The 18,951-nt window shown below is 40.0% G+C and overlaps 1 protein-coding gene across 1 annotated transcript in view; it reads right to left on the bottom strand.

Annotated features, from left to right (window-relative positions):
* LPGAT1 (lysophosphatidylglycerol acyltransferase 1) overlaps nucleotides 1-18,951 on the bottom strand; it is a 64,791-nt gene that overhangs the window by 9,158 nt on the left and 36,682 nt on the right. Inside the window, exons 4-5 of the mRNA XM_014950962.1 lie at nucleotides 18,019-18,292; nucleotides 9,380-9,506 (exon numbers count right to left, since the gene is read on the bottom strand). Of these exons, the coding sequence (XP_014806448.1) occupies nucleotides 9,380-9,506; nucleotides 18,019-18,292 (401 nt within the window). The remainder of the gene's footprint in view (nucleotides 1-9,379; nucleotides 9,507-18,018; nucleotides 18,293-18,951) is intronic.

Raw genomic sequence — 18,951 nt, 5'->3', positions numbered from 1 at the left:
ACAGTTCTTCAAGAGGCAGAAGCCACGTAATGACATCACTAATTACCAACAGCCCTTCTGTATCCCAGAAAACAAGTCCTCCATGCTTTTCAAAGGATGCCTCAAATTTCTAAGGCAGGTTTTACACTGAAAACTGACCATGTGAGTGAGTGTGCTCAAATATATTGCTGCTGTATTTTCAAAACCCCAATGAAAGAATTATCAATGTTGTGGTACTTCTACATGGAATACTAGGCCTACTTAGAAAATCAGATATCCAGGACAGAATTCACTGAGATACATACAGAAACCCCCAAATAACCCACCATATCTCACTGGATTGTTTTACTAAATAGAATTTTAAGTCTTACAGTAATTGTGAAATCTCCTCACCAGAACCTAAGTGCCTTCTGATACTTATGAGAACGTGTATGTCTGCTGTGTTTCACTGGGAGGCCAATGCAAACGAGATTTGTGTATGGGCCCAGCCTGAAAAACTCACACTCTGAAATGTAAGGCCTTTACTGTAGGTTTCTCTTTTCGGGTGAGCTCCCATTTGCCCTGTCGTCCATACCTTCCTTCTATTTTCATCAGTGGATTTTTCATTTCTTTTTACACACAGTCTTGAGTGATCGTACTGAAAGGATCTGAAGTACCACCACAATCATGTGGGAAGTGTCTGAACAGATACGGGAATGTCAGAAATAAGAATGTACAGAAATAAGACACTTCCGAAGAACGCTTTTTTTTTTTTTTGCTGTTGCTGTTTTCAACATCTTTGCTTGCTTTGTTGCCAGTTAATTTGTACCGCCTCCTTTCAGTTTGATCCATGGAAAAATAAACTGTAAGTGGAGGAGAAAAGCAGCAACGCATGGCTGCAATGAGCAAATTAAAAATAATGGCACTCTAGTATACAGAGGGAACTTCAATATAAGGAGACGAACAATTTTATTTTCAACTATGGCATCAACAGGAACTCAGGTATTTCTGTAGCCTTTGTAGCAATTCTACCTACGTCCCTCTCGCCCTGCGGAGTTCTCTGTGCTGTAGTAAAGCTGGTCTCAGTAACCAGAAATCAGCAGCTGTTACCTCAGTTTGAGATAGTTTGAAACCAAATATAGTTTGAAGAAAAGTCTTTGGCCAAAGACAAATACTATTAAATATTTGGCGGTCCAGTAAATAGTTCAAGCGCTCAGCCTGCATATCAAAAACAACGACAAGGACAGGTAACAAAGAACTACTTTATCTTGAAGCCCAGACATTGTACAGCAGATTAAAATTAAACCACATTGAGGCAAATCAAAAACACACCCACAGAGAAAGGACCATTTTTGTTGAGCGTGTAACACTAAGAAAGGCTTACTCTCTGTCCCCAAACACAACTGAGTTGCCAAGCACTATTTTTACTCTCTTCTGCCTATCTGCTGCGAAGAGATAAAGGGACTCAGCAACGGAATATTGTGTTTCACAGTATATTTCCAAAGGACAGATGTTTGCTTACGCAAGTTTGAAGATGGTTCAGAACTAGGGGAGCGGGTGTGTGGGCTCAGGACAGAAGTCTAGGATTACTTGGCTCCACACACAGTTTCCATTGTAAGCTGCTGATATTCTTCACCTCCACCTTCACTTCTCAGTTACCTAACGGGTAACAACTCTACAGCTCAATAGCCTAGTTAAGCCTGGTATTTTTCCAAGAACGTACGCTCTAGTCTGAAAACATTATCACAAGATCTTACAGGATACTCATTAGAAACAATTTATGAGCTAGCACTTCAGTGGGGAGTAGCAAAGTAGCATTAAGTGATACCAACACTATGAGAGACTAATGGAACGCAGCACAATGTCTTCCTGCTCGAATCCATCCAGGCTCTTGTATGACTCGATGCAGTACCAGAGTACTTCAACCTCTGGATATAAACTCTGCTTCCTAAACATTTAAGCAGCAATCACTTTTATACCAGTTTGAAAGAGCATTAATGCAGAGTGGAAAATAACTGGTTTTCCAATAATGCCATACCACCTGGCACAATTTAGCAATAGTAAGTGCTGGTGTACTTGGAAGCATTTTCAAACATACTTTTAGATTATCCAGAGTTATTTTTACAAGTAGAACATTCTTATTAATGACTGAGCTAAATGAGAGATGAGATGTTTAAAAAAAAATAATCCTTAAATGCTAGAGACATGCCCTTCCTGAACTAGGTAAGGTGAAGCTAAACCTCCTTGTATTTATACTAACCATACTGCCCATATCATCATCCTCAGCCCATCAGATGGCTCAGATGGCATCTCCATTGAGAGGAACACCCTCTAAGGAGACTGGGTTCAGGAAAGGTACCTGAGAAAGCCTCCTGTTACAAAATATTCTGCACAGCCCATCACAACAAGGGTGGGAAGCCATTGCTCTGACTGGAGCAGCGTTGTGCCCAACCCTCAGCTGTGGGGTCTGCCAGGTCTAGTGTTCAAAGACGCAAAATAGTTCCTTCTTTTCAATGGGACACGTAAACAGTTGTCAACGTGGTCACAGCGTAAGCATCATCTTGGCTCTACCCCACCTTTGGGGTATCTACCATCTAACGCCACTAAAAGCAAACCGTTTGCTGATCTCCTCAGGAAAATAAAGTGTTATCACCACATAGAGCTGTCCTGACAAGTAACAAGGTCAGCACGTACTATCTGAAGCTTCTAGATTCTCTTGGGCACTTCAGTCTTTCTAGCTTTTAGACAAAACTAAGCTCTCCTTGCATGAAAATAGGAGCACCTTCGTTCCTGGTGTGGCAAACAAGAAATTTAATAGCACTGGATAAGATGACTTGACCAGAAAATTCAAATGGAACGGAAATACCTCCTCTAATTTTCATCACGGAAACAGCTGTTTTGCTGTCACCAAGGGGAACTGGGCAAGGGGCTAAGCTTCAGTGAAAGCAGTGCCACCACAGGCCTGAGAAGTTAGAAGTGGTGGTGGAAGTAAAGACGTACCCCGGTGGGAGTCTGCCAAGCTGTCTCAGTAATGAAGCATTATCTTCTAGCTGGAGGTTACCTCCCTGCAGCTGCGAGGTGACAATGGCCACAGGACACTCCACGTAGCTGACTGAGGGATGGCAACTTTCTTCAACCACTACACAAATGGGTATCTATGTCCCTTAAAAAAGGGGACATAACTGCCAAAGACATGTTGGCATACATAAGAAATGGTGGTGACTTACCTACCGATAGGCCGTTCCTCGAAGAAACCAAATAATTTTCAGAAATACAGCATTTTCAGAAACATTTAATCTCTTTTAAATGGTCTTTATTGAAGAAACCACCTTTTATTCTCTATTAAAATTCTAAAGTTCATAGATACCACCCTTTAGTACTAACTTTAAATATAGATGCAACCAGCATCTGTCCTACCCTGAATTACACTCTACTCATTCTAAATCATACTATTATCTTCTGTTTCAATAACTATTAAAAATAAACCTAGCATGATGGAGGTTGTTGGTTGATCTCAGGCATGACCAAAAATAACTTACTTGCGTAAAAAAGTGTATTAAAATATATAGCTGAATTGGATGCCCTTCATTGACATTTCTGTAAAACTCATTCAGCAACCACAATGTATTCTACCTTATTTATAGCCAGGAGTCTCATTTATTTCAATAAATCTGCATTAATGTAGACACACACACAAAAAAAAGAACTTCCTCAGTAGTTGAAAGCTCGTTTCAACGGCAGCACAGTACAAAAATGGTATGAAAAGGAAAGGTGACATGGTGCTCATCCGCATTACGGCACCAAGAGAGCTGAGTTGGCTGGAAATAGCGTGGCACTTCCATGCAGCATGAACACAGTTATCCTCTGTGGCTGCCTCTGACTTCACTCTGATAGTGACTACAACCACCATCACACAGTGCAGATGTGGGACACGGTCATAGGAGGGCATGCCCCAGCCAGAACTAACACCAAAACCAAACCCCAACCTCATGCAATTCTTGATTGAGGGGAAGCGAAGCATCCAACAAACTTCATACTCGGGGTTTTTTCAACTTTTAACTCTTGGGTTTTGACAACAGAGCTGCAGCACATGGGTAATCTAACTACTAGAAAAACTTGGAGACCAGCTTAGAAACACCAAGACTAAAAAAGTGACTGGTGTAAGAAGAAAAGAAATAATCCCCAAACTCCACTGTGAGGAAATGGTGGGACGTGAGAATAGTAGCCTGTATGTGGTTTTGCTACATAGACACCATAGAACCATAAGAATTGTCCAGGTTGGAAGGGACCTTTAAGATCACCTAGTCCAATCATCATTCAACTCTAATAAAAAAACCCAACATCACTAAGCCATGTCACTAAGCACTTGTCTTATTTCTGCTGGGTGTAACTGCAGTAAATCTGGATTGATGATCAATGCACACCACAAAATGACCCAAGCATAAAGCTAAACCATTCTCAGAAGAGGAAACAAACCTTTCCAACAGATTCATTAAAAGGCAGGTCTCATGGTGATGCCTCTATAGTTAGAGATGCCTTACACCTTCCAGCCCTTTTTTTTGGTGCTTACTGCTGTAACAGATGGGCAAAAATTTCCCCCAAAAATCCCAATGCCATTTGACCTGGAAGAAATTCATTAGGTATTTTCCTTGAGCATTACGTTTCAGAGAGAAAAAAACCCCAGTTTTTCAGCAGTTTCCAATGAGTTTTGAGACATATCTGTCAGGGTCAGAAAATTACTCATCAATAGAAGGGTAAATTCTCACACCATGTTTTAAAGAATCTGAAACTTGGTAACTGACCTTTTTTGAGGGAACTTTCTTTTGACATCCTGAGGAAAATCAGGCTGCAGCTTAGCCTAATGATGATCTTCTGAAAAACGTGTCATTTGTACCAAAAATTGGAGTTTGAAAAGCAAGGTTCAAATCATTATCAAAATCGAGCTTTCAAACAAACAAACAAAAAAGATTACTGGATTAAACTGATCCTTCTCTGCTATTTTCATCAGCTGGAAAAGCATCCAAAAATGAAAACATAAGGCTGGTTGCTGTGTCCTCTACAGTCCTCTCTCACTCCCTAAGTAGGATGAAAAAGCAATAATCCTGCAGAGAAAGGACAGGCTATGTGGAAAAAACCCACTAGATTTGCAGAACCGTAAGGCAGAAAGAGACAGGTTGTGACCGGAGGGAAGAGCAGAAAGGGCCGACTGAGCGGCCAGAACAAAAGCGGCTCCACGGTCTCCTCTGCTCCACTTCAGGCAGCACAGAAAATGTTGCTTTTTCCCCACTGCTGTCATATATCAATTCCTCACCCTGGGCTACTCTAAAAGGGGAAAAGCATGTTTAAATCCCAGTTCTCCTCTCATACACTACAGATGGCATCTGGTCAAAACTATTCTTCACTTTTTCCAAAGGGGCTATTTTTTTTTTCCTGCTATAACTCAGTTAAGAAGAGAAGCCAGTGCACTAGAGCACACAGACTCATGCAGAACTTTGTCTCCCAAGTTATTTAAAAATTACCCTTAAAATTTATTTCAAATGTAATCACCTAAGACGTTCCAAATTACAAACAAAGAGCAACATTTTGTTGCACTAAATGAAAGAAAAGAGGAGAATAACAACAATCCAGACAGAGTTGATACACATTTCATGAAAAATTTCAGAAGATGTCTATGTCAAATGCAGAAAAATAGAAATATTTCTGATGTTTTCCATCTTCAGAAGACATTTCTGACATTTCCATCTTTTAAAGATGAAATCTGCTTTACTTTGGGTTTTCCTTTGCTAACTGAGTTTGTTTCAAAGAGTTAAAGAAACGCACCAGCTTTACAAGGGACGACTCAGAGTTCAACACAGCACAGGCCTTTTCAAACCTCAGTCACTGATTTAATCCTTGCCTACACTGTTACGGACAAAAAGTAGTTAATACCCAATTGTTATGAAAATTATGAATTACTGAGGAACCACCTTGAATTTGTGACCTGCAGAATATGTGCTGGCATTCCCAGCTGACAACTCCAGATGCTCTAGTGGCTCTGTTACAGCAATGTTTTGGTCTCCACATGGAAGATGAACTCGAAGTAGTAGGTTTCTTGTCAAGCCTTACCACTACACAGCTCTGGTCTATCATCCTCCGCCCTGAGGAGTGACCAGCTCTTCTGTGCCCTGTTTCTTCCCAAACCTCCCAGGATGCTTTCAGCACATTAAGAGGTAGCTGTGCATTTCCAAACAGAAGTGCCAGGGATGAGCAGAAGGAAGATGACAGAACCACCATAAAAGGATTTGATGTTTTTCCAGAACTGCTCCTGATTAAGATCTAACAGAGAAACAGGCTTGAGGCATTGCTGTACTTTCAGATGACTACCTAGGAGGCACACAGGGAAAGCTCCTGAGAGACAGTTTTCTGCTGACCATACCCATAGTTTCAAAAATAAGCTCTAAGAAATGGATGTCAGCCCACCGGGCCTCAATTATTCGGATTCCCAATCCTGGAGAAGGTTCAAGAAAGTGGTAGTAGAGCTGTAGGTTTTTATTTAACACCTGAAACCCTCTGTGAGAGAACAGTTGTTCCCTACTCTTTCCTGTCCGCCAGCCCCCATTTCCCAGGCACAGACTCCATCTTCACAGGTACCTTCTTCAGTGGTACCAGCAACTATGTTTAAATTGTTAATACATGACAAAGTTGTCAAAACCCTGCAGGTGCACATCACATTACAGCATTCTGCTAAAAAAATCCTTCTAATGAGTAAAGTCAGATGATCTGGGAAAAAATAATAATAATAAAAAATTTAAGTTGCTGTAATGCCCTTAAAGGACTCCAACAGGAAAATTTCTTTATAAGCAATAGAAAAGGATGACGCAACACGAGTAAATTCATCTACACACGCTCTTCAGTTGCTCGCTGCTAATCCTGCCATAGATAAATATATCCTTTATGTAAAACAGAAAAATATTTTTAAAGCCAGTCAAAAATATCTAAAAATAAATTTTATTGTCAAAAACCCTGAAGGTGAAAATTTACTGTATTCATTCCAAGCTAGAGCTCTAATTACAGACACATTAAAAGGTCTTACCATATCATAGCTAGATGATATGCTAAATCTAGAAAAAAGGACACAAAAGCAATATGATTTTTTGGGTATAGAATTATTCTGGGTAGGCAAAGAGAAGAGTTGCAGAAGGACCTGACAATAGTTGCAGATGAAATTAAATACCAGTAAATGCAAGGCAATGAACACCAGGGAAGGAAAAAGCACCAGCAGCTACGCATGCCACAGCCTCTGAGATTAGCTATTATTACTCTGGCAAGAGATCCTGAAATCACTGCGGGGAATTCAGGATGTCAGTCAACTCACCAACTAGTTATAGCAGAGCCAGAAAAGGCACAGACAAAACTAATAAGATAATCAGGGAAAGACTTTTGTGTAAGGAGACACCAAATAGGTGAAGACTCATCGGGCTGGGAGGGGGACAGGGACAGCTAAGGCAGGATATGAAAAAGTGCTGTAAAAAAAAATACATCACAGGTCATAGAGAGTGTCACTGAGGAATGACTCATCCACTGCTGGCAGGACATGGGAAACAGGGTGCACCCACTGAAGGCATCGGGTGGAGAACTTAATTAACATCAGCAAAAAGGAAGCGTTCCTGGCTGCCACCCTCAAGAACAGCTACAAGTTGTAGAAGTCCAAGTATAAGCTGGTTAAAAATGGTATCAGACAAACTCATGAAGGCCAGGGCCATCAGCACCTGCCTGAAGAGTGATCCAGACGCGATGCCTGCTCAGAAGGTCTTTCAGCCACTGCCTATTTACGTGCTTTGTTAAATGCACCCTTAAAAACTGCCACCCTGCATCCAGCTAAAGCCCTTACAGCCCAGGGGACACGTGCCTAAACCCGATGTGCCAATTTAAGAATCACCAGGACTGGAAAGTTAGCCAAAGCTCCAGTTAAAACCAAGACGCTCGGCTCTCATTTCAGAGGTATTACATCCAGCTCAGCCTTCAGAGACACGCCGCTGCGGTACTTTCCATTTGGGGCATACCTCAAATGCTTTCACAGGGTCAGCCTTAACGATGAGAGGTTATTTAAAAAAAAAAAACTAACAAAAATTTTTTTTTAAAAAAAGTAATAGAGATTACCCCTGTCTAAACCAGTGATTTAAACCCTCTGGAAGAAAACAGCAAGCCTACACCCAAAATAAACAATTTCTAATATTTTTTCTTAGAATTTTAGTACTACAAGAACTGTAACATTCAAGTTCAATGCAAGGAAGCTTACATCATCTTTATGCTCATGCTCAAAAATAGGTTTTAAATATACACATTTAGAAGCAGGAAGTTAATTCAACTTAAGATAACTTTCTCTCTTTTTTAAAGCAAGTATTTTTGGAAACACTCTTTAGAAAAATTCTAAATACATTCAACCTGCAATTATCCCAGAGATCTGAGAGAGTACTAAGGTGACCTGAATGAAGTACAGTAGATATTAAGATATCTTACGTAAATTAGGGTGTGAGTATGTTCACCTTCAGAGAAACTTGAAGGCAGATTTCTATAAAAAGCAGAGACAGATTTAAACATGGCTGTGGAAAGGAGCTCCAGTGAGCAGCCTGGACTCTGCGCCACACAACACTGACACAGCAGCGATGCTGGAGAAGGTCATTCCCAGTTAAGCTGCCACCCAGGGGATCCGCACAAGAACACCTGAAAGCTTACTGTAAAAATCTTAAAACTCCCCAAATCAGCAAACGGGAATCAAGATAAAATAATACAATTTGGAGATAAAATGTGACCAACTTATTTGGTATAAGAAAAGTGTTAAAATATTTCTGGAGATTTCAGACTTGCAATTAACTGCAAACCAAAAGCAAAATGCAACTTTTGTCTTCATTAGTTTAGCTCTTGAGACAACTGCTGAGGAGGAAAATTTTAATAGTAACCCACCCTTGGTCTCAATGAGATTTGCCACTATTTCCATAGTGTTGCTCAGCTGAACTATTGAGAGCATGCTTTGAGTCAAAAAGTTAACATTTCTTCATCAGAAAGCTAAATACAATATATAATAATTTCTCAGGAAACCTGTTATTAAATAACACAGAGATTTTTAATGTGTTGCCATTACTAAAAAAAGAGTCAAGGTGGGTTTACCAGCACACTGAAATGAAGATGATGACCTAGCCATCAAATATATACCCAATAACTACACTCAGCCACAGAAGATTAGTCAGAAACTTAAATGTGCCAAGATATGGAATAGACACTGAACTTTTCAAAAGAAAGTTGTGTTGTGTTTAGATAATATGAGTTGCCCATAAAAAAAATGATGCACATAAAAGAGACATTGTTACTGATTTCCTGAAACATGATGTTACTACTTTCTAATATTTTAATTCAATGTAAGAGTAGAAGGTTTGTGTCCTACCTGTAATGTACATGTGTAACCGTCGGTTGCCGGTAGCCAAGAATCCAAGTTTGGATGTCTATAGGTTCACCTTTGGGATATGCAATGGTTGTATCTATCACCCACTGGAGGCCTTTGGATTTGCTCTCTAGGAACAAAAAGAAACATAATATTAGAAGTAATCAGAAAGTGCATGTCACTGATCTGAAAGTACTTCATGAGGTATAGGACAGAAACAAGACAGCCAAAAATCAAATCCAGATTTCATTATGGAGCACAGAAATACTCTTTATGAACTTCAGGTAGTCCAAGATTTTACCTTCACAGTTATTTCTGTTGTTCTTACATATTGTAGTACACAGAATAGAACAAGTTCACTCACTGGGTATGAGTACAGTCACATAAAATGTTGGCCCAAATGTTAGGTACTTCCCCCTATTCCCCAAAAGAAAAACTTCAAAAAATAAACATCCAATTTTCTTGGTCTGCACTTTAAGCACATTTACAACTGGGCCTTTGTAGGAGCCCACAGTTGCAGACCACTGATGAAGCAGCAGCAACGCAGACCCCTTTGGACAATTAGCCTTGCTACTGAGTTAGGGCAAGTGGGTAAAGGTGATTTATGTCATACAATGTAGTTAGATTTCTCAAATACATTTTTTAAAAAAAATCCCTCAAAGATTCTTAAAAATTTGAGTTACTGGATGAAGAAGAAATACACCACTTCACGTGTTAAAGACAAGAAAGCAACAAATAGAAGATGGTCAGTTTTCACAATGGGGAGGAGATTACATCCACAAGGTCCCAGAAAGTCTGATACCGGTACATGTTCATATGCTGCTCCACATAAAGAGAAACTGAAAAATGGATCAAAGGAGGTGAAAATATTTACTATGAAGATTATTCAGGAGAGCCAAATTTAAATCTGAACACAGGTTACTGCCAGCAATAGTCAAGGTCAGATATCAACCCAGCCATGGCGTCTCTATGGCATGTCTTCAATTCACAGGTTTGCAAAGTGGGAGAGAGGCAGATCCGAAACGCAAACCAGGAATGAGGGGCACGTCGCCAAGAAGTAGAGAATGAATTCCTTGCTCTGCTTTGCTTGCGTGCATGGCTTTTGCTTTAGTCATTAAACTGTCTTTATCTCAATCCATGAATTTTCAGTTTTACTCTTCTCATTCTCTCCCCAATCCCACCAGGGGGGCAGTGAGCGAGCAGCTGCATGGTGCTCACTTGCCAGCTGGGGTTAAGCAGTGCCAAGGGGAATAAAACTGTGGGGAATCCCTTGCCAAAGGATGTCAAGGATGCCAAGAGTTGGATTCAGACTGGACAAGTACATGGAAGAAATCTATTGGAGGGTTAATTGAACAGGCAGAAACCCCCACCTGGCTTGGGAAACCTACCACGCTGGAAACCCTCAGAAGCTAGGAGAGTAGGCGGGAGAAGTACGATGCATGTTTGCCATGTTCACACTCTTCCTCCAATACCCACTTGGGGTCATGGACAAGATGTTGGGCTAGAGAGATGTTTGGTCTTGCCCAGAATCGCCGCTCAGATTCTACAGAGGAGCTACCACACACATTAAGAAAGCTGCAACAAACAGCCTGAGGCACAGTCTATAAACCACAGTTATTAATGCCAACTAGAACATACATACAGAGAGTGACTTGCGAGTTTCCACCTGCATTTCATTTAATTTGCATTTAATTTAATCAAGTGTGAGAAGGCAGCTACAGTAATGCTATCACATATATCTATCAACTATTGTAAAACAATCAGCTAGGGTTTTCATGGTGTCAAATCAACAATGGAATTTACTGCTTCGTTACAATTTTTGTTACCTGAATAAGGCCAGACACTATTTCGTAATATTTAGGTTATGAGTTATTAGCAGCATGCAGTGCGCTATTCCAGAACTTCACCAAGTGCAAGCTACACAAGTCAAGCTGAAACATCCAGTGTCACCTTCTGGAAATACAGTATTTTAAAACCCTGACAGACACGTGAAATGAGAACACGAGGTCCCATCAGAGGCTCCAGGCTTGCCAGCATCATGACAGAGTGCTTGTCAAGGCTCTCTCAAGAAAAGCACTAACTACGGAGTCCTTCATTTTAAAAGTAGCAATGTATTAGAGAAAAGCCAATATGAAATTAATAGTAAATCCACAGAAGTATTCATTTAGAAATGGATTTCAGAACAAAGCCGTTCAATTTATTATTTTCCCAGATGTAAAGTAAGAATAAAGACAAGTAAATTGTCTAAGTGAGTAAGCAACAGAGATCATTAATTGCAATTAAAAATTGCCAGATGAATACAGGCACATTATCTTATTATTTACAGTAAAATGTTTTAAAATCATTTATTAAATATTTAGCTAGTATTTCAAATTGTTCTTTCAGTGGATAATGGTTCAAACTTCATTATGGGAAGACTCCTGCAGTCCTCCCAAGTGCTTATTTCCTACATTCTGCTTTTGTGGAGCAGAGTTGGTGCATGGATTCCTCAGACCAGCTCCAAACTCACCTCCAGCCCCTTCCAGGACAGGGTGGGGAGAAAAATCTGCCTCTGACAGCTCACCAGGAACCCCAGGTTAGGAGAAAAAAAAAAATTCTGAAGGTAACGTCAGCCTCCATAGACTTTCCTTTAGAGCAAGCAGGTCTTAGCGCAGCTACTTCCATGGGCAATTACCAAGACGTGCTATCAAATCAGTCACAGGCATATTTCTGCACACTCTGGTTTAAAATAAGCCTTACATAATCATCCAAGATTTCACACTGCCATAGAAACCTAAGTCACCGAGGATTTAAGAAAATAAATTTTGAAATAAATTTTGCAGTCCTTTGTGGGGCGTTATACTGTGTTGTGCCCTGCTCACCAGCATATTTATTTTAAAGCCATGAAGCTCTAATAGATCCTGAAACTGAAAACAAAACAGACAATGGCAAACACCACAAAGGGGTAAGCCCTGAGTATACCCAAGGATGCTGCTTTCAAGCCCAAGCAGAGCTTTGAATGAGAATAAACCCTGTTATTTTTCAAATGGGGCACACTAACAGGAACTCGGAACACAGATTGCTGCATTAGTTAGAACACGGTGTGGATCTCAGGTCTGGTGTTTGTAGGTGGAAGAAAAAAAAAAGGGAGTTGCATGTACCTGTTCAAGAACTTCTCTTGCCAAGTTCAGATTGGCCAAGACAGCCACAGATGTTTCTGACAGCCTTTTGAAATTTCTACCTACCATTAAAAGACACCCTCATCCTTCATTTCTAGTACTTGCTGAAAGATTGAGCAGCCTGCCTGCCAGAGACTTCAGCAGAAGAAACTGCTGCAGAGGCCAAATTTAAGCTGATCTCTCTGAGGACTAGTTTTCCTTCTGTTGTGCTGGTCTGCTTGCCACTTTCAGCACAGGTAGAGGATTGTGATTTGTCAAATTGCCTTAAAATGTTAGCAGTCTGATTCTTTTTAAACATTACGTAAATGTTCAAAAGAGGCCTGCAGGCATCTGTCCTACACAGCTGCATCCAAACCACGTAGCAATAGCGTACCCCAGTATGAACGGTACATACTTGTCTTATGAGTGCCGAGACAAGACTGAACAATCACACCTAACAGCAGCTTGATGGCCTAGACAAAAAATCAAAATATAATTCAAACAGTCTCCTAACAAACTCCCAACTCACTCCATAACTATTTCTTCCTTGTTTTTATGCTAGCTGTGGATTCAGTGATAGTAAGTTGCTTCATATTTAGTTATGAAGCAACTTACCATCAGCGTCTTCAAGACATTCAGTGCTCCGTCATCCTCTATGGTCCTCTCACAGAAGATACTTGACTGTCTACAATCACAAATTTAGTGGGTTTTGGGGCTTCTCTTCCTTCCCTCTGTGTCCTCCCCATAGTTACTCTCAACCAATGCTAGAAGCAGGATTTGACTAGGCGCGGGACTCTTCAAACCCGCCAGCGCACCAACACTGTTTACCCTGGAGAAAAAGCAAGTTATAAAGACAGGTTTCAGCAGGAAACCTCTCCCCCAGCCCAGCTCTGGATGGCGCGATACTGCCAGATTACATCCGGAGTGGAAAAGAATGCAACAGCCAGGCGTGAACCTGAGCACCACAGCTTCCACTTGAAAAAGAAAAATATTTACTAGCACTCACTAGTGTTCAGGTGTGGCTTCCTGCACACTTACATCACTCTGAATGCAGCCAAAAAGAGGCCGTTGCCTCCCCTGCACAGCAACGTGTTCTTGTAACTTGCTGCTCGCCCTCTACTTGTCCTCGTGTCACCACTGACCTTAAAATTAACTCCTCTCCCAAAGATTAGCTCTCAGACTGAACTTCAACATTATCCCAAGATCTCTCCATTACAAATCACCTGGAACAAAAACAAGAAGCCCCATTTTCAGGATTAAAAAAACCCTTCCCACATGTTATTAAAGTCACATTCCTCATATAACAGTGAATCAAAAAATTTGATTAAAAAAAAAGTCCAGTGTCCAGCTCTGCAGAAGGGAAAATTGAATTTCTCTGAGAAAAAGAATCAGAACCGAATGTACTGTGCTGCATTCGAAATCAGCAAGATAAGATTCCAATACGGCTCTAACCAAGCTCACAGCAACCTCTTATCAGACAAAAAATTGCTGCATAGTAAAATAAAGTAAAATTAAAAAAAACTCAACATCCTAGAGAAAGGTTGACCAAAAATAAGCTCTGGAAAACACCTTTTCAGTGAACAATTTCTCCAAACTCCCTTGAATTGCCAGCCATTTAGCACTTAGAACATTTTACTAGTTCTAAAACTCACAAGAAGATCAATTCTTATTCACTGAAGAAACAACTGTACTTGCAACTATGTTGCAAGACTAAGTGTTCCATGAAAAAATTAAACAAACAAACAAAACCATAAAACAATCCCTCACACACACACACACACACTGGTCCCTACAGGGTTAGGAGGATGATGTCTGTGCGTCTAGTATTTTTATATTGCCCATATTTCTCTCCTGTGCTAAAGCCTTCTCCTGGCACGCAGGCGCTGGCAGCAGCGCTCTGTTTGGGGGGCACAGCACATCTGCCCAGAGGGAAGCTTTCAGCAGACACCACAATTAACTTACACCATTCTTTTCAGGGACAGACACCGCTTAACTACATTGTCTGGACTTTCTAGCTTCAAAAGCACTCCAGCCATTAAGGGATATTATTGCCCTTCCTATGTGTTTTTTCCATCCTTGTATTTATTTAGGAATAGAATTGCACAATTTCATTAAAATTAAACAAGTGCTTCAAAAGGCAGCAAAAGCAACAACTGTTTTAGTCATTTAACTTAGTATTTACCGCCAGTAAGTTAAATTTCACCCTAATGAAGGCGAGTACGTGGGACTTTAAACATGAAAGAAGGTTTGGAAAACTGTTAGGAGGAGGAAATCAAGAAAATAGAGGCTGCTTGCCTTGGAAAAACAACCGATAAAGAACTGATCAGTTTAAGTACAAGAATAATTAAATAGCATTGATCGTCTAGCTCAGGAACATTTGTTCTTCCTGTCACTTTACAGAGGGAGAATCAGGTAATAAACTGTTTGAAATCCAAAATTAGCACAAAAATAAACTGAAAAAGGGATCGGATATTAAGAATACTAATATCATAATTAAAACTAATGAAATTTTGGGGAGGCTACTGAAGTCGTGCTTCACAATGCAAACCCACCAGGGACGACCAAAAGCAGATTAGAGACCTTACAGAAGAAGGACAGATGATGTAGCATCTAGGTACTGCACAATTCTTCAGCTGCTATTTGAAGGCTGTAACTCCAGTGACATTTGATGCACAAAAGCAAGCTAGTGGCTGGGAAGCAGGGGGCCACATGATAAAACATCTGTATGCAACCTGCTTTGTACCAAATTAGGGTGCAGCATAGAGGTATATTAAGAATGAACCATCTTTTATTCCACTTGCTCTTGTCATCTTTTCTTCTCTTCCTCAGTATTATACACCATTCCAGTTGAGAAAGTAGAATGATATAAAATCTACAATGGTATAAAGGCTACAAGGATCTTCATAAATAAATAAAGTAGTAATAAAGTGACAGCACTCAGGAACACCACAACTGCGTATCATGACTCATCACAACACAGCCACCCAGGAAACTCAACAGGAAGGGGACATAATTTTTGATGAGGAGGAGATACTCTTAAACCAATTTAACTAAAATCCGGTGGGGAAGGGTGGTGAACCCCTATCATTATCATTAAAGCTTGAGAATATGATAAATAATGGAGAAGAAAGCTTATTATAGTACAATGAATAATTTGGTAACCCAGGACACCATTAGCATTGTTAACTAAGCCAATATAGAGCACAAGGAGAAGCGGTGCAGAGGAAAATTGTTTTCAGTGAACCATGAAGTTCAAGTGTGATGCTACCGACACACAAGCCACCTCCCAAGCAAAGGACTACAGTAATAACGTACAAAAACTTTATACGCAATCTCTGTGCAAGATAATGGCAAAAGCTTTACTGTATATACTACCTCTAATTCTGCCACCCACGAGTCAACGATGGTAACCCAGAAAGGACATAGAAAAGTTCGATTTCACTAAGCAAGGTTTCTCTTCATGTGGTTAAAAAAAGGGAAAGATAAGAGAGATAAAAAGTAAAGACAACCACTAACTTCTTAGGCTTCTAACTTTATAATAGAACCATATCAATTTATACAATGTTATTTCATTTAACTGAACAACCATTCTTCAAAGTTCTCTGAAGTGGCAAGAGTACAGCAAAAGCATTTGGAAGGCAGCAGATCAGAGGATGAATCTTTTAGACAAGACATAAATCAAGAATTAACCTTCCATACATCTCTGAAAAGGAAGTTTTACCATGCTAGAAACATTTTTGTCAGCTTAAGAGAAAAGAGAACTTAAACCACCTCAGATTCAAATGTACTCTTTCCTAGCATATAAAATTTACTTTTGCTTCTTTTTTTCATCCCTTTTATTATGCTTTCGTGCCCATTACTTTGAAAGAATGATACCTAAACCCACACACTTCTTTCCTATTCTTGCCCATTTATCTTTCCTTCTGTCTTTTGAGTAGGATGGACAGATGTTGTTCCACTGTACCTCTGTTTATTTTTAGGAATAAAATAGGTCAGTTAGGTCAACTATTGTCAAATGCTCATTTCTCAAGAGTCCGAATTATACTGCTCAAAAAAAGAAAAAAAAAAAAGCAGCCAGGTTTGATGTTCAGCTAAGTTGACAGCAATCTAAGAGTATGGAAATACAAAACTGGTATTTGACGAGTGCTTCTGGTCCCCTTCCAGAACTGGAAGGCCTGTAATTCACATTTGGGAAACTACTTACTTTTCATACCTTTTTGCCTTTGAGACAGGAATAAATAGAACAGAAACAGGCCAAACTTTTCTCCTTAAAATATAATGTAACTTTTAACAAGGAGTAGGGTGCTCTGTTTCTCTATTAAACCTAAAATCTTCTAATACAACAAGGGCTTTCTTCAGCATTTCTTTTTTGCATGTAACCTGAAAGGAAGCAATTCTGATGCATTCCACAGCTTGATTTTCAGTTCATGTAAAATCTTCACTCCTGCAATAACTTCATCTCCATTCATTTCCTACATTGACAAGATTAACTTCAAAACTAAAAATCTGGAAGCAATTTCTGTATGAGGCTTCCTGCTAACCCTGAAATTTGAACTTCAGCACAGAAAAAACCCCAAGTCATCTCCACATGTGGCTTTATTAGGATGCATCTTTGGTTCAAACTGCTAAACAATTATTACAATTTGGCTATGAAAATACCAGCACCACCCATCAATAAGAAACCACCACAAACCCCCAGCCCATTGTTTCTATAATAAGTAACAGAAATCCACAACTAGGTTAAGCAAGATCTAACCCCACTCGCTGAACATGCCAAGAAGTTAATTTTAAAAGTTGAGAGACTAAAAGCCCGTGTCCTATAACTACAAGCAGTGTTTATATCCCAGCTACACTCCACCCTACAGTCCAGGTGTCCCAGAATAATAATGCTACAGGAATATTTTTATTCCCTCATAACTCTTCTAACGTAAGAGAACCAGAACAATCCCTCAAATCTAGTCATCAGTGACAGGGAACTCCAGCAACAAAGGGGACAGTCATCATAAAAGCCTCTAGAGAATAGAAGAACTCAACAGAAAATAGTTCAAGAAGAGGAATGAAGTAAACAGTTCTGGATGCAAAGCAACTTTTAAGGCCAGGAATGAAAATCTGAACATAGTTCGCATATTCCAGAAATAATTTTACTATCGTTACATACAACCATAAGCCTGTGCAAACCATCAACTGTGCTGAAAGGAGCAGCCCACCTTCTTATCCACTCTGAGTGCTCATTCCAGTATCTGCTCTACCCATCACGTGTATCAAGACAAACATTCATGCAGCCACACTGTGTAGAAAACTGAAGTTTTCTTTTTTTGTGTTTCTCAACATAAAAAACAAACTTAGTGGAACTAAAAGCAAATACGAAAACATTTTTATAAAACGATGGTGCATTATGGATGTATTTGACATTTAAAGAGACCAATTAAACACAAAATGTTTTGTTTAACTCTGATCTTGGGCATTCAACTTGTTTCTTATTCTCAAGAGTGAAGTGGTCTTTACCTTTTATCACAGCGTCTCCACCTGCTGGAGTTCCATTTTCTTGCGGCGCTACAAGCGTTTTCAGAATCACTTGTGTTGCCCCAAGCCTCGGCAGGGTGACATGTTTAAGAAATGGCAAATTGTTTTTCTTGGCAAATGCCTGGCTTGTTTCTCTCCTTTTCCTAAGAAAGCCACCCTCTGGAAATAAAACAATCCATTTCCGATTACGGCTTCTGTAATATTTTTCTAGATGCTCCTTGAGTAACACAAGCTGCTGGTCACGGTGTGCTCTTCCCTATAAGGATAAAACATCACCTAAATAAAATGAATGCTTAAAAGAGATAACATTAAGACAGATAATTATTACATTTCTATGATTTCTCTCTCTTTTCAGAGATACAAATAAATCTCTATGACAACACAAAACACTGTTCCCAGAGTACTCACTGGTGGCTGAGTCAATGCCACTTTACAGAAAGGCTGAAAAAAAGCCCTTGAAATTGAGGATGAAGCTCCTGATTTGATAACTTCTCTGCAAACATCCACACTGTAAATGGGAACTCCACGTAACAGGAGGATGCATTTACAGAATTCTCTAATTGTTACTAGGCCACAAGTTGGATTTGCTAAATTGAATTCAGCAAAGACAATATTCACAGAATATTCACACAATATTCATGGTTGGAAGGGACCTTGGAGACCAAGTCCAACCACAAAAACAACCCAAAAACCAACAAACCAACACACACCTCCCCCCCCACACACAGACAGACAAAAACAAACAATCTTGGGCACTAGAGCATGCCCTGAAGTGCCACAGCCACACGTTTCTTAAATCCCTCCAGGGATGGTGGCTCACCCTGGGCAGGCTGTTCCAGTGCCTGACCACCCTCTCACCAAAGTAATGCTTCCTAATATCGACTCGAAACCTCCCCTTCCGCAACTTCAGACCAT

This window comes from Calidris pugnax, unplaced genomic scaffold (assembly GCF_001431845.1).
Source record: "Calidris pugnax isolate Ruff unplaced genomic scaffold, ASM143184v1 scaffold24, whole genome shotgun sequence".
NCBI lineage: Eukaryota > Metazoa > Chordata > Aves > Charadriiformes > Scolopacidae > Calidris > Calidris pugnax.
The sequence above is the reverse complement of the archived record's forward strand: the minus strand, read 5'-3'. Positions and strand labels throughout refer to the sequence as shown.